The sequence below is a fragment of the Perna viridis genome, chromosome 15, assembly GCF_037379345.1.
Source record: "Perna viridis isolate PV_CMFRI_1.1 ecotype Kerala chromosome 15, ASM3737934v1, whole genome shotgun sequence".
In the NCBI taxonomy this organism is placed as follows: Eukaryota; Metazoa; Mollusca; class Bivalvia; order Mytilida; family Mytilidae; genus Perna; species Perna viridis.
Window position 1 is genome coordinate 9,686,914 of NC_142459.1, and position 14,039 is coordinate 9,700,952.

General features: G+C 32.3%; 1 protein-coding gene across 12 annotated transcripts in view; it reads left to right on the forward strand.

The window, feature by feature from the left end:
* Positions 1 to 14,039, forward strand: part of LOC148596864 (neogenin-like) — a 108,949-nt gene that overhangs the window by 72,364 nt on the left and 22,546 nt on the right. For 8 of the 12 annotated variants that reach the window (XM_088564420.1, XM_088564430.1, XM_088564429.1 and 5 more), the window contains 7 exons: positions 1,688 to 1,907; positions 4,685 to 4,699; positions 7,831 to 7,976; positions 9,071 to 9,228; positions 11,050 to 11,229; positions 12,698 to 12,953; positions 13,759 to 13,956. In XM_088564420.1, the coding sequence (XP_088420546.1) occupies positions 1,688 to 1,907; positions 4,685 to 4,699; positions 7,831 to 7,976; positions 9,071 to 9,228; positions 11,050 to 11,229; positions 12,698 to 12,953; positions 13,759 to 13,956 (1,173 nt within the window). The remainder of the gene's footprint in view (positions 1 to 1,687; positions 1,908 to 4,684; positions 4,700 to 7,830; positions 7,977 to 9,070; positions 9,229 to 11,049; positions 11,230 to 12,697; positions 12,954 to 13,758; positions 13,957 to 14,039) is intronic. The other 4 variants (XM_088564423.1, XM_088564427.1, XM_088564425.1 and 1 more) reach the window with 2 other exon arrangements.

Here is a 14,039-nt window from a genome sequence, read left to right on the forward strand (position 1 = left end):
TGCTACCCATGAAAACCACGAAAATTTATACCTAACGATCTTTCTTTGACTAGTACTCAATGTGTTATATTGTTTATATAGATTACTTGTATTAGGATAGGATGTTCATGTATGGCTCCTTCTTTAATCGTAGAAAAATGGTAAAGACCAATAATTAGGTTACTTGCAGTATTGGTAACAGACCAATAATTAGGTTACTTGCAGTATTTTTTACTTATAATCAGTAACTGAAATCATGATGTTTTGATAAGTCTAAGGAACAATTTTCTTGTTCTGGTAATTTTTTGCTTGGAAACAATATGGTTGATTTATAATGGTATTATTCCTTAATGAAATATATTGAGTTTTCTTCAAATTACCAATTTCAAGCAATCTGATTGGTCAAAATTTTAGCTGTTACTATATTTTAGGAAATCCTCAATTGTTATTTTTATGAAAATGAGGCCTGTAGGTATCAAAGAAAAACTTTAAAAATTTCTTAGACTAATATTCACTTTACTTCATGATCACAAATTTAGTTACTGTTCAAAAATGAACTTGCTGGGTTTGTTTTCTGCCTGATTCTTAGATGGAGCCATATTCTACTACATAAAATGTACTAGATACATAAAATGTACTAGATCATTAGTTACATATATTTTTTATTATCTTCATAAATGCTCAAATATAATCAGATTACCATGTTTGTTTAAAGTTTTGGAAGTTCACTTAGGCCAAATAAAATTAATTAATAAATTCTCATACCCTGCTGCCCCACAAAAATTTTTAAAATTGGAGGCTGGAATTTCAAAATCTAGACTTTTTTCACATCATTTTCTAGTATTGAGATACTAAAAGACGCCAGTCTTTCATTTGTTTCGTGACTAAAACAATGTTTATTCTCTGAAACTGATTTAGAACATAATTATACTTCAAATACTGTGAAAGTACTTTTATTCGTAGGTAGCAATTTTCATAGTTTAGGGGGAATGATCAGTTCGTTGATTCTTGGATACGTTGATTTGACAACTCCTCATACAAACGAATGGAATATTTCCTTTTCGTTGGGATCCAAATTTCGTGGTATATCAAACCCACAAAATGATACTTTCACAGTAGTTTAAATAAGGCTGGCAAATATCTGGTAAGAAATAAGAAATAAAAAATAAAATACTCCTACTCACCCTATATTTTGTAAAAGTTGGATTAGAATCTACTATTTAATTTGCTTGGATTTATTGGAATGGAATGTATGAGTTTACTGGAATTACTTTAAAGGATGGAAGGTCCTGAACTTTTCCTAGTTTCAGATTGGAGGCCTACTTGAGGAAAACCAAAAGTTATCAATACAGTATCAATGATATGGGTAACTGGTCTCAGACCTTAATAACTGAAAAATCCTCAGTCTAGAAAGGAGAATACCAGGGCTTGGACCACCATTAATATAAACCCCCAACAACAATATATAACAAGAATAGGCATGGTGTGTATATCAAATAGACCACAACCCCATAGGGATGAAAATGTCAGCCCAAGGCCATCTATTGGTCTTCGATGAACGATGAACGAACCCTGACATCATTACACACAGTACACAGGTACATTGAATGCATTGTTTTCTGTATATTTGAGCATCAGTTCTCTCCTCGCATGTAGTTTAGATGTTGTGCTTATGTTGTTTCTTTCCTTTTTTCACCCCTCCCTTTAGCTGTACCTATCCCAACCACATCCTACTACAGAATACCAAATTATGTAGGTGGTAACTATGGAAACAGCATGAACCTTCCGTCAGAGCCAAGAAATCTCCAAGGAGTGATCATATCCAAACAGTTTGTCACACTGAAATGGAGGGCTCCAGACAGAAAGGGACCAAATGGAAATGAGGAATTGGTTTACTCCGTCTTCTGGAAAGAAAAGGATTCTCAGAGGTTTGTAATTGTAAATTACGGACTGGTTATGACAGTGATATGATTTTGTTCTTTTGATTTTTGTCTTTACATATCAATATTTTACTATTATGATTTTCATTTTAATTGTTTATTTACTTCTGATCTGCCAGTTTCCCTGTTGTTTCTCATATCTCATCATTGTTAAAGGGATGATACATTATATGTAAAACATGGTACAGTGATATTGAATGAGGACAAAGTCTGAGGTTAATAGTATCTAACCAAGAGACTTAATTAAAGTTCTTTTGGTGATTGTTTGATCAGATCATCTTCTTAAATAATACAACGTTTAGAATATAATTGTTATATTTAAGAATTGACAACAGTAAAAATTTTGTGTATTGAAAAATAACATAAATTGTCCATGTGCACAAAGTTAACCAATCAGATTACAGTATTTATCTCGAATTAATTTATTGAGTTCTAAAAGGGAAAATTCTAGAATTAGATTTATTCATTGCCCGTGATATTATTTATATGGTCGCTCCACATCTAAGTGAAATGCAATGTTATAACTAAAACAAAAACAGCAATACTGTGTACAGATATCTCAACAAATGGCTTTGTAAGTCACCCTGATAAAAGTAAAATGTAAAAATCTCCAATCTTCAAAATTGAAATCTGAAGAAAGGTACTAATATTCTTACATCCCAGTTCTGATATATATTTTGTTGGGTATGAAATCGAATTAGTTTGAGAAAGTTTTGTATTTTTTAAGGGATATTGCACTGAAAATGCATATAGATAATGACAGTACAGAAATCTTGTGTAAAGAATAAATAATTCTCCTAGAAAACATGAAAAACTGTAGAAAATAATGCTGATTCGTTAAATACATTCCAACATGGAAACATAGGAGCAGGAAACTGATAACATGAAAAGTGACCCCTAATTTGAAACTCCCCACACCTGCATTTTATAGTAGTCTCCCTTGACATGGGAAATAACATGCATTGATAAATATACAAAAAATTGTAGAAATCAATGCTGATTTTTGAAATGGAAACTTTTCATAGCTTGACATGAAGATAAGAATGTACATAAAGGTTCATTCTCATCAATCAAGTCTCTGACAAGGATCTGACGATTTGGAATTCACTTTTCAAACAATTATCAGAACTTCAGAGATTGTCTTATCCTGGAATTGGAAGGCAAACTTTATTTTATGGAATGGAATTGTGGAGTGGAGTCTTTGATAGGAATGTTGGAGTGAAAGTGAAGTTTGAATTTGTAATTAAATGCTTGATTTTAAAATATGTATTGTAATATACTGTGCTTGCACTTGAGGGGTTCATTAACATTTTTCAGATTTTTTTATGTTTTTATCACAGTCTAGTTTTAGTACGTTTAATTTTTGTGATAATTTACTTCCAAAATTTTACTCCAAGACACTATAACTCCATTCCATGATTCCACTCCATAGAATATACCATGCCTTTTTGAAATGCTGGAGTGACATGAACTATATGTTAAAGATGGTTTCAAGATAAAATTCTACACTGCTAATTCTCCTAAATATCTTTAGTTGGAGTGAGAATAAGTATGAGACTCAATAAAAACTGATTGATTGATTGATTGATTGATTGATTGATTGATTGATTGATTGATGGTTTTGTCAGTAAGGACTTTTTAGACATTTCTGCTTTGATGGATTTTACCTTTGTGCTTATGCTCTTAGTTTTAAGTAGCTTAGTTTCCACATATGAATCATGCAAAATGTGATTCATGGTTGGAAAGCCTATATATTTCTATTTTTGATATTATGTATAAAATGTCATAGTAAACAGAAAGTAATACATCACTTTTCATATTTCATTATTTTAGTTACTTTATGTTCTTTGTTGTGGTTGTCTGTCTTCCATGTCTGGATTACATTCTTTTGATTTCCACTAGAATCTTGGTTCCCTTGATTATTCTTTCATACAACCCTTGTTCATAGGAGGTAAAAATTATACAGAACGTACTGTACAATTCAAAATTAAGGAAGATAACTCTGTAAATGACACTAAGATACGATAAAAACTATTGGACTTTCCATGAGGATTATCTCTTAAGAGCAGACAGATTGGAATGAATAATTATACTCTTCATCATTAAGAACTATTAAGCAACTTAATAACAAAAATAAAAATATTTAGAGGTTTATCACATTTTACAGAATTTACATAATTCTATGAAGACTGCACCCCTGCTCTGTAGGAGGGGATATGTGTTGTTTTAACCTGGCTATAAGTTTGTTTAGTGGTTTTCTTTATTACCAGGATATGTATAAATTTTAAGAAGTTGCATAATTTGACCTGTCCGAGCTATTCAGATTTAATTATTAAAAGCAATTATAAATCTTACAGAATTCCATGTGATGTGGTAGAACCTTGATGCTTTAGTATTTTTGTCATTAAAAGTGATTATCAGACTTTTAGTGGTGTTCACCTCTCACTTCTATGGATTTCCATGCCAAACTATGCATTACAGATTGCCAGTCTGAATAAAAACTATTTAGGGGAAAGAATCACAAATTTCAAGTATTTTACAGGCAATAATAATGCAACAGGGTTAAATTAACAGAATATAAAGTTCTACTACCTCTTACTTATACATTAAGATACTTGTACAGTACTTGCTTCAGGAAGTATTAAGCTTATTTAAATCTATTGAATATTCAACAGTTTATTGAAGTACAAAATAATTTAAATATATTGAATATTCAACAGTTTATTGAAGTACAAAATAATTTAAATATTTTGAATATTCAACAGTTCACAACAGATAAGGTAAATGACACACAGTTGCTTTGTTACTTGTTCACATGTTAAAGCAGTATCAATTACAGCGCATTTGTCACTGCTTTTGGGCAAAAGTATTTCACTTTTCAAATTTGCAAATTGTTAGTGCACATTTTCAGGTTGGATTTGGGGTGTGATTTAAGCTTATAAGGGTCAGTTATATTTTTTCACATGCATGCTTGACACTAGTTGTACAATTAAAAGTTTTAATTAAGGACGCTTACCCTACCGGTGCACCTGGTCCATGCTCCCAGTTTTTAGTGGAGTCCAAGTTGCTCATTTGCTTTTGTTACTTTGTATGTATGATTTTAGTTACTGTATGTTCTTTGTTGTGCATGTCTGTTTTCCATGTCTGATCTTTGTTCCTGGATTACATTCTTTTGATTACCGCTATAACCTCGGTTCCCTTGATTACTCTTTGATTACTGCTATAACCTTGGTTCTCTTGATTACTCTTTGATTACCGCTATAACCTTGGTTCCCTTGATTACTCTTTAAACAATGTTGAAAACAATCCTTACAGTAAAATCTTCCATATAAATAGAAAGATTGACAAAGTTAGCACCCGTATTACAGTATTTTGGACAGCAAAAGTGCACTGGTCTTTAAGCCACAGGGCCAAATGTTGCTTTAGTATTGCACACCAGTGTTTTGAGCATCAGTTTGGCTTTCAGTGTAATTTTTTTTTCCAGCTTCATTTTTCTTCATAGGGTCCGACTGACTATATAACAGAATTTTTTTTATATTCCTGCTTGTCAAGTTAAAGGAAAATAATTTATGAACTTTCTGACAAATTTTTTAAAAATGTCAACATAAATCCTGCTTTACCATTTAAAATGGTCAAAATTGAAGAAAAGTGTACTTTTGAACTTTACACACTAACCTTATGGGAGTTACAGCCCCTTTTCTAATCAGAGTGTAGCAGTATCTTATAAGTAGATCAACTCTCTAGTGCTTACAAGTCTGGATCATAAATCATTTGTTCCATACATACCATATTAAAATGCTTTTTTACTTTTATACAGTCTGTAAGACACAGCGATACATTTGCCTCCTGGGACACTGTTGGAAACGTTTATATGTACATAATGTATTGTTTCCGAGAAGTTACAATAGGCTCGGGACTGTTTATTGTCTGCAGACAGTATTTAATGTAATTTTCAAACCTCTTTTTCACCAATTGATAAGTATTGGTAATGATTTTTGACTCCAGTTGGATTTTTATGGCCGTTTCTTGATGTTTTTCTATCAGAGCAAAATCAGCTATTGTGCTACGTTACTGTTGAAAATGTCAGTTAGGATTAGTGTTATATGTACCGGTGTTTTTAGTAATTCCAATGAAGAAAGATATAGAATTATCAAAAAAAAAGACAGCATAACTCTTTGTGAGGTTGTGATTGAAGAAGGAAGAGAACAATTTCAACAATCATGGCCATTAGAAGTCTTCTTTAACATACATATTATCACTACAGTTGCTGAGAATTTATTTATTTAGAGTAAGAGCATTGACATTTTCAAAGTTCTAATAAAAGTGAGGGGTATTCTTTTGTGAGACTACTGATAATTCTTCCACATAAATTTAGGAATGATTAGGTGCAAAACTCATAAATGAAATGTTTTGCAAATTGTAAATGAAACTTTGCCATTCACTTGCATTTTCAGAAGAGGTTCATTTTAGGTTCATTGCTTCATGAGCTTTCACCTCAGATCTTTTGTTTTAAATGCTACTTCATTGCTGTAAACATAAAATTTAGAAATTCAGATAATATCTGTTTCAATTTTTCTCAAAATTAAGTTTTCTCATTAAATCATTATTTCTTTCTTTTCTTTCTTATCAAATACTTTTCGAATTCCAATTTTATTTCTTTTCTTTTAGCCAATATTTTATTTGTTGGGAAATGATTTTTTTAGCTCTCAGACATAACATAAAACAAAACACATAACAACTGTATAAAAAATGAAATGGCATTTTGAAATACTTAGCTGAAGTGGTGCAAAAACTTCAATTTATTTGATGTTTTAAACAATTCTCACTTCATTGAGCAGGTGTGCTCCATCACCTGATGAAAGTTCATAAAAAAACTGCTTAAATTGTTTAGATAAAAATTATTTATGGCTTTTTTATGGTCATATGATTGAATAATGGTTCCTACCTGTTCTATGTTGTTGATATAAGCATTTTGGTTCATAGATGAACATGTATCTGAAGATGGAGGTTCCTGTATGACGACTAAATTATCTTGTTTTATCAAATTTGATGAGGCAGGATGATGATTGAGATGATATCAGGATTCTTTCAATGAATTTTATGTGCTTTTGTTATTATGTCGGAATTATATGCAAAATAACTATGCATTGTGAATTTGTGTTTAATACTTGCCAAAGCTTACACAATTTAAACTGCACATCCAAATCTGAAATATTACAAGTTTTATTTTCATATTGTTGAAAAAAACATATTTTATAACTCACTAAGTGTGGAACCTGAAATGGACAAGTTGAAGCTGTACAAAGAAAATAGGTAATAATTTACCTAGACTTTCCCAAACTAACTTGCGGCTTGGACATTATAGATCTAAGAAAAGCAGTCTGACATTTTGTGGTATATTTTGGTGCATGCTAGAATCAAAATGTTTTGATTGATTTAGACTGAACTTGATACATAAATGCTTATGAAAACTTAAGGTCAAGGTCACAGTGGAACTTTAGTACATTTCAAGGTCACAATCTTACACTGTCTAAAGTTCTATTCTGTGTAAGAACCAGGCAACAGGTGCCAAATCGTAATTCTCAATTTGTTTTTTGTTTTTGTTATTGTTTTTTTTTTAATATCCTGAAGAAGCTGTGAAGAAGATATTTTTGATTGCTTATAGAAGGGAAAATTTTCCAGCCATTTTTCCTTAGTGCATTTCAACTAAATTTGATCTATCATTATCTTGAAAAAAGCAGATTTTACAAACAATTTGATGGTTATTTCTAGAGGCTATCAGGTATAAATTCTTGGTAAAAGTAATAAAGTCTCTGTGTTTTTTCCATTTATGTGCCACAACTTATATACACTTTAACTGATTCATAGATGGAGAAGTACTCAAAAATTTAAAGTTTGATGTTAATTTCAGGGAGAGGGTTCTAAACACTACATTGAAAGAAGCAAATATACAGCATCTGAAGCCAGACACAACGTATGAGTTCAGGATCAGAGCCTACAACAGTCATGGCCCCAGCCTACAGTTCACAACAAAAACAATCAAAACAGAAAGAGATAGTAAGTTCAATTTCACCAAAGCCTCTCAAGCTTTTGTTTGAAGCAGAATAAAATGAATCCAAGGCATAAATACATATGTCATAAATTGAAATGCTTTTGTATATGCATTATACTTGATTGTTGAAGGAGGCAGACCTAGGGTAAGGGACATAACTCATGAAATCAGTGATATGTTTGCATCATACTCAATTTCACCAAAGCCTCTCAAGCTTTTGTTTGAAGCAGAATAAAATGAATCCAAGGTAATTAGATGCTTACACAAGATTGATGTAAAATGCTAAATACAAACATTCCAATGATTTTTAAGAGTTGTGTCTTACCCTAGGTCTACCTTAAATTCAATATCATTTCACCTGTATCACACCCTTACTCGGATTGGTACTTTTCTTTCGATACTAAACAGGTCATTTATCAGACCCTCACGGGGCCCCAGTAATCACATAATCACCGATTTGTTGCAAATACAGTAAACATATAGTCATGTTGAAATAGCTTTTTTAATCAGACATTTTATACAAATATGGCAGCTGAGTGCATTAGATATCAAGTTCTGTGGACACACTTAATAGAGATATTAACCAAGGCCCGTGGCAGAGGTTCATATGTCTTAAATATTTCATAGAACATGATAATGTATGCACCAAATTGACATAATTGTTTAATTTTTTTTTATAAAGTGAGAAAATTTAGGCAAATATCTAAATAATTAAATTTGACCAATCTGATATTTACTGTCATAATTTTGCTGCATGAAACACTTTTATCCTGAATGTAAACAGATGATGTCAACCATGCAATATCACAAAATAATATGGATGTGTCAGAAAGTTTAAATAGCACTCCACACAAGAATCATTCAGAATGTGATTCATGGTTGGAAAGCCTACATATTTTTATTTTTATATTTTGTTTTACTATAAATCTGCTATAAAAGGTTATAAGAAGTTTGGGGTCATTACAAAATTATTATTATGGACATTTTTATCACATTATACAGTCATGTGAAGACATGTCTTTTGCAAAATCTTGTGCTTTATTTGGTTCCTAAAAAAAAAATTTTTTAAACTAAACAGTAAATGGTTTATATTTTGTAGTTGACGTTCCGTCACCACCAACCAATGTAAAGGCTGTAGGTAGAAGCCCTGATGTCATTACAGTGACATGGGAGGAACCAGAACATCCTAAAGGGGAGATAACTAAGTATAAATTGACGTACTATATGATTGGTGAAACACAGGAACATAAAATTGAGGTTTGTTTAACAGCTATCAAACATTGATTTAGCAACAGATATTTATACCATCAAGAATGAGACTCCAAATAAATATGATTTCTATCTTTGCAAGATTTTCCACCCATGTAAACAACAAAATTCAACTTTTGGGTAATTGATTAAGTAGCACTCCAGCTAAGGATCATGCAAAATGTGATTCATGGGTAAAAAGCGTACATATTTTTATTTTTGATGTTTTGTTTGAAATGTCATAGTAAACAGAAATTAACAGGTGGTTTTTCATATAACCCATGCTCTTGGGAGATAAAAATTACATAGAATGCACTGTAGATTTCAAAATTAAGGGAGATAACTGTACATGGCACTCAAATACAACAGAATCTACCTTATTTTCAATGTCGATTATCTCGTAAGAGCAGGGAGATTTGAATGAATAATTACACATTTCATAGTATAGACCCATAAAACAACTTAATTATAAAAATAAAAATATGTAGCCTTTTTTGGGGTGTATCACATTTTTCAGATTTTGCATGATTCTTACAAAGACAGCCACTAAAAAACATAACTATACCTTTTTATGCTTGCTAATTTAGATATTATGATTTATTGCTGTCCCAGGTATGATTTTGTAACTTTTTTCAAATGGCTGCCCATCAGTTCATTTGGGAATTTTTTAACTTCAATTAGGCACAAAAATACCATAAGTACACCTTGCAGTAAAATAGCACATAACACATTTAATTTTATTTTTAAAATATGCATCATACGAACTAAGTACCTGTCTCTGTTCATGAACACGGTCTTCATTAAATCATACATCCTTTAAATTTGACAAGAGTGTATTATAAATGTAAACTTCTGGTAGATTTGCAACAATTTTGAAATCACTGTTAGATACAAATAAAATCTGGATTTAAAAATTTCCAAACTGAAGATCTTGAATTTTCCAGTCAAAGGAATGGGGCCACCAGGAATAGAATGAGGGGGTCCAGCGGCCCCAAATACTAAAGTAGCCGTCATCCGTGTGTCCAGATCTATTAAATAATCATTACATAAGTTACATATACATTATTGGCATAAAGGTTAACATTGTATAGGTGCTTTCCTCCTCGTATAAAAAATCACTTTCCTGTTAGTTGAAGTGACATTTTAACATTTCGGATTGTATTGGTCAAGAAGTTTAATTTTATATCGGGGATGATTTTTTTTTTTTTTTTGCTTTTTAGCGGAATTCCACTATTTGAAATCCAGATTTTACCGTCACAATTCTTTTTTTTTTTACCAAATTCCCGCTTTATTTGATGACCTCGTAAAATCATCCCTGTTATATAGTCGTTATGAATTAATTTTGTAATTTCTATCAAGTATTCTAACATTCAAAATCAACTTAATTTGATACATACTGAATATTACATGGCAAAATCTCTTATCACATACCGTTGGTACTGCACATGATAGAATTTTGCCATGTCATGTTTATTATATAATATATTTTTACCATGTTCCGAGTAAGGGTGTGATACAGGTGAAATGATATTGAATTTAAGGAGGTAGACCTATGATAAGGGACACAACTCTTAAAAATCATTGGAATGTTTGTATTCAGCATTTTACATCAATCTTGTGTAAGCATCTAATGACCTTGGATTCATTTTATTCTGCTTCAAACAAAAGCTTGAGAGGCTTTGGTGAAATTGAGTATGATGCTAACATATCACTGATTTCATGAGTTATGCCCCTTACCCTAGATCTGCCTCCTTAAACAATCAAGTATAATGCATATACAAAAGCATTTTAATTTATGTATTTATGCAATAAAAACTTGATCTTTTTCAGGTAATAAACCCACGTCACACATTACAAGGCTTGAGGACATTTAAAGAGTACAGTATCAGTGTCCTGGCCGTCAACAAGAACGGAGAGGGAGGAAGTTCAGACGAAATAACAGCCAGAACATTGTCAGATCGGCCTAACGACGTTCCTCAAAATGTGACTCTGGAGGCTGCTAGTTCTACGGTAAGTAAATTGTAGAGGAGGAAAGGTTTGCATTCATTTTTTCATTTATAATTTAGTTGTTTTTTACCAATATGGATTGTTAATTTCAAATAAACAAGAAGGGGTCCATGCTCCCAGTTTTTAGTGGAGTCTGAGTTGCTCATTTGCTTTTGTTACTTTGTATGTATGATTTACTTTATGTTCTTTGTTGTGTATGTCTGTTTTCCATGTCTGGTCTTTGTCCCTGGATTATATTCTTTTGTTTACTGCTAGAACCTTGGTTCCCTTGATTACTCTTCCAATATGACAGTTGACTTCACAGCGCATCATGGCCAGTGTCTTTTAAAAAGCAGGAATTGTTTTCCCTTCTGGAGCATCTTAGCTCCTCCCAGGTGTTTAGCAGGGTGTACACTTTTATTTTTCTGTGTGTACATTTTCAGTTTTCTTTGTTATTTTTTCACAATTTCTCCTTGTTTTGACCTCAGATTTTCTATTTTTTTGGGCTATACCTTTCACACAATTGGTTGTTCAAACCCAAATGTATGATATTCTTTATTATCGCTATTTTGTTTAGAATCCCTTTGATCTTGCTATACGATAATTTTCAATCTCACGCCAGTTGAGCGAGAATGAAAATTATCGCAGGTTTCTATGTCATCGCACGACATACAAGCAACAGCGTAGGAATATTTGACGACCCAAATAACTGTCTGTTCATTTACTGCGTATGAAATAATGGCTAACATGTGACCATATTTTCTAGTCTACAATGGAAAATGATAAAATACAGTAACTTAACCGATTGAAATTAATAAATCCCTAAATTATTCCACAAATTTTAAACACGACCATCATAATTAAACGATTTTTTTTCAAATGATGTGTATCACAGCTGCACAACATACGTGATATCACGTAGCACGTCACGAAAAAAAGTCCTGAAAGGAAATTTGCAGCGCTTATAAAACTTACATTTTTAGGTCAGGAAAACTAAAAATAAAAGAAAACTAATACCTTACAATTCAGCAAAATAGTGATAAACAGATTATTACATATTTTTTTAAACAAGAGGGAGTTTCTCATGCTGATCTCGTCAAGCGGCTATAGGATTTGTCGTTTATTTGTCTTTCCAATCATTACTCAGACAAGATTTTTCTGCTTTTTACAGAATTCCTTTTTTTCAAATCCAGATTTTACCATTTTGATTATTTTTTTACTGTATATTTACTTAAGATTTTGCCAATTTACGCTTTGTTTGTTGACCTCATAAAATCATCCCTGTTCTTTACTACAGGATTTGTTGTTTATTCCCTACTAAACACCAGGGAGGAACTCAGATGCTCCAGAAGGGAGAACAGTTCCTGCTTTTTATAAGACACTGACATCATTACTATTTGTGTCTTATATTATAGAGCCTAATCTTAAAATGGGAACCTCCACCTGAGGAGAACAGAAACTGCATTATTACTATTTGTGTCTTATCTTATAGAGCCTAATCTTAAGATGGGAACCTCCACCAGAGGAGAGCAGAAACGGCATTATTACTGGATACAAAATACGTTACAAGAAGCGTGAGGATGCCAGAAGTCGTACTGTTACCACTGATGGCAACCGTCGTCTGTATGCTCTTACAGACATGGAAAAGAGCACGCAGTACCAGGTCAAGATAGCCGCCATTAATGTAAATGGTACTGGTCCATACACGAACAAGCTGAAGGCTACAACATTTAGAGATGATTTAGATGGTAGGTATTTTACATTCTGTGATCTTCCACAAAAGCAAGGTTATAAAGTTCGGTTTTTTGTCTGTATATTCTAATATAAGGAAGGTGTAAGCTGTAAGAGGATAAAGAGGCTTTATCAATAGATTTCATTTATAACATTGTATGGCAGGTTATTTTGGCAATAGTAAAATTTGGCAATTTTTTAACAAATGAATGTACAAATAATAATGGCATTTCTAGTTTTGTCTGATGATAAGTAAGTATTTTGAATAATTTATGTGTGTTTTTGTGTATTTAGACAGACTGCTATGTAGTTCTCACTTCTCTTTCTACTTGTTTCCTGGTCTACCGGTCACCTCAAATCATCGATCACCTTCAAAATATGCCCAACTGTTTTCTCTATTTAATTTAACTCAAATCAGCGGGCACCTCCCTAATGCAGCCAACTGTCACCTTTTGTTTGGCCGAAATCATCTTTCTGACTTCCTATACCAGCCATTTTGTAAACATTCAGTTTATCACACAGCCCGATTACAGTACCGTGTCACGTGATTAATTATATTTAGAACATGTAAGTATAGATAATTGGGTTGCCGAAGGGATTAAAGCAGTATTACAATAAAAACAAAATTAAAGGTTCAAAGTTAAAGGTGTGAAATTTACTCACTGGTCCAAAGTCTCTACAATGTTTACAATTTGTAACCTCATTCCAAAGGTCACCTCTCTATAAAGGTCACTGAGTATTCCCCAGAGGTGACTGTTAAATACAGGTTTGACTGTATTTACCTGTAATTACTTTTTTATAATGAGATTTAATCACTTACAGAAACAGTACCACCACCACCACCCAGGAAGCTGAGAGTGATATCCTATGCTACCTCAATTAGGGTGTCGTGGACAGCTCCAGAGCCTGAATCTAAAATACTGGTCCGGGGTTACGCTCTTGGCTATGGAAAAGGAATTGCTGATCTGTACATGCAGATATTGAAGCCTGACGTTAATGTCTTCATCATCAAAAATCTAGGTTGGTATGAAAGAGTAATTAAGGTTACCAATATTCTAGCAAAAAAATCCAAAAATGCAATCCAGGAACTAAGATAAGACGGG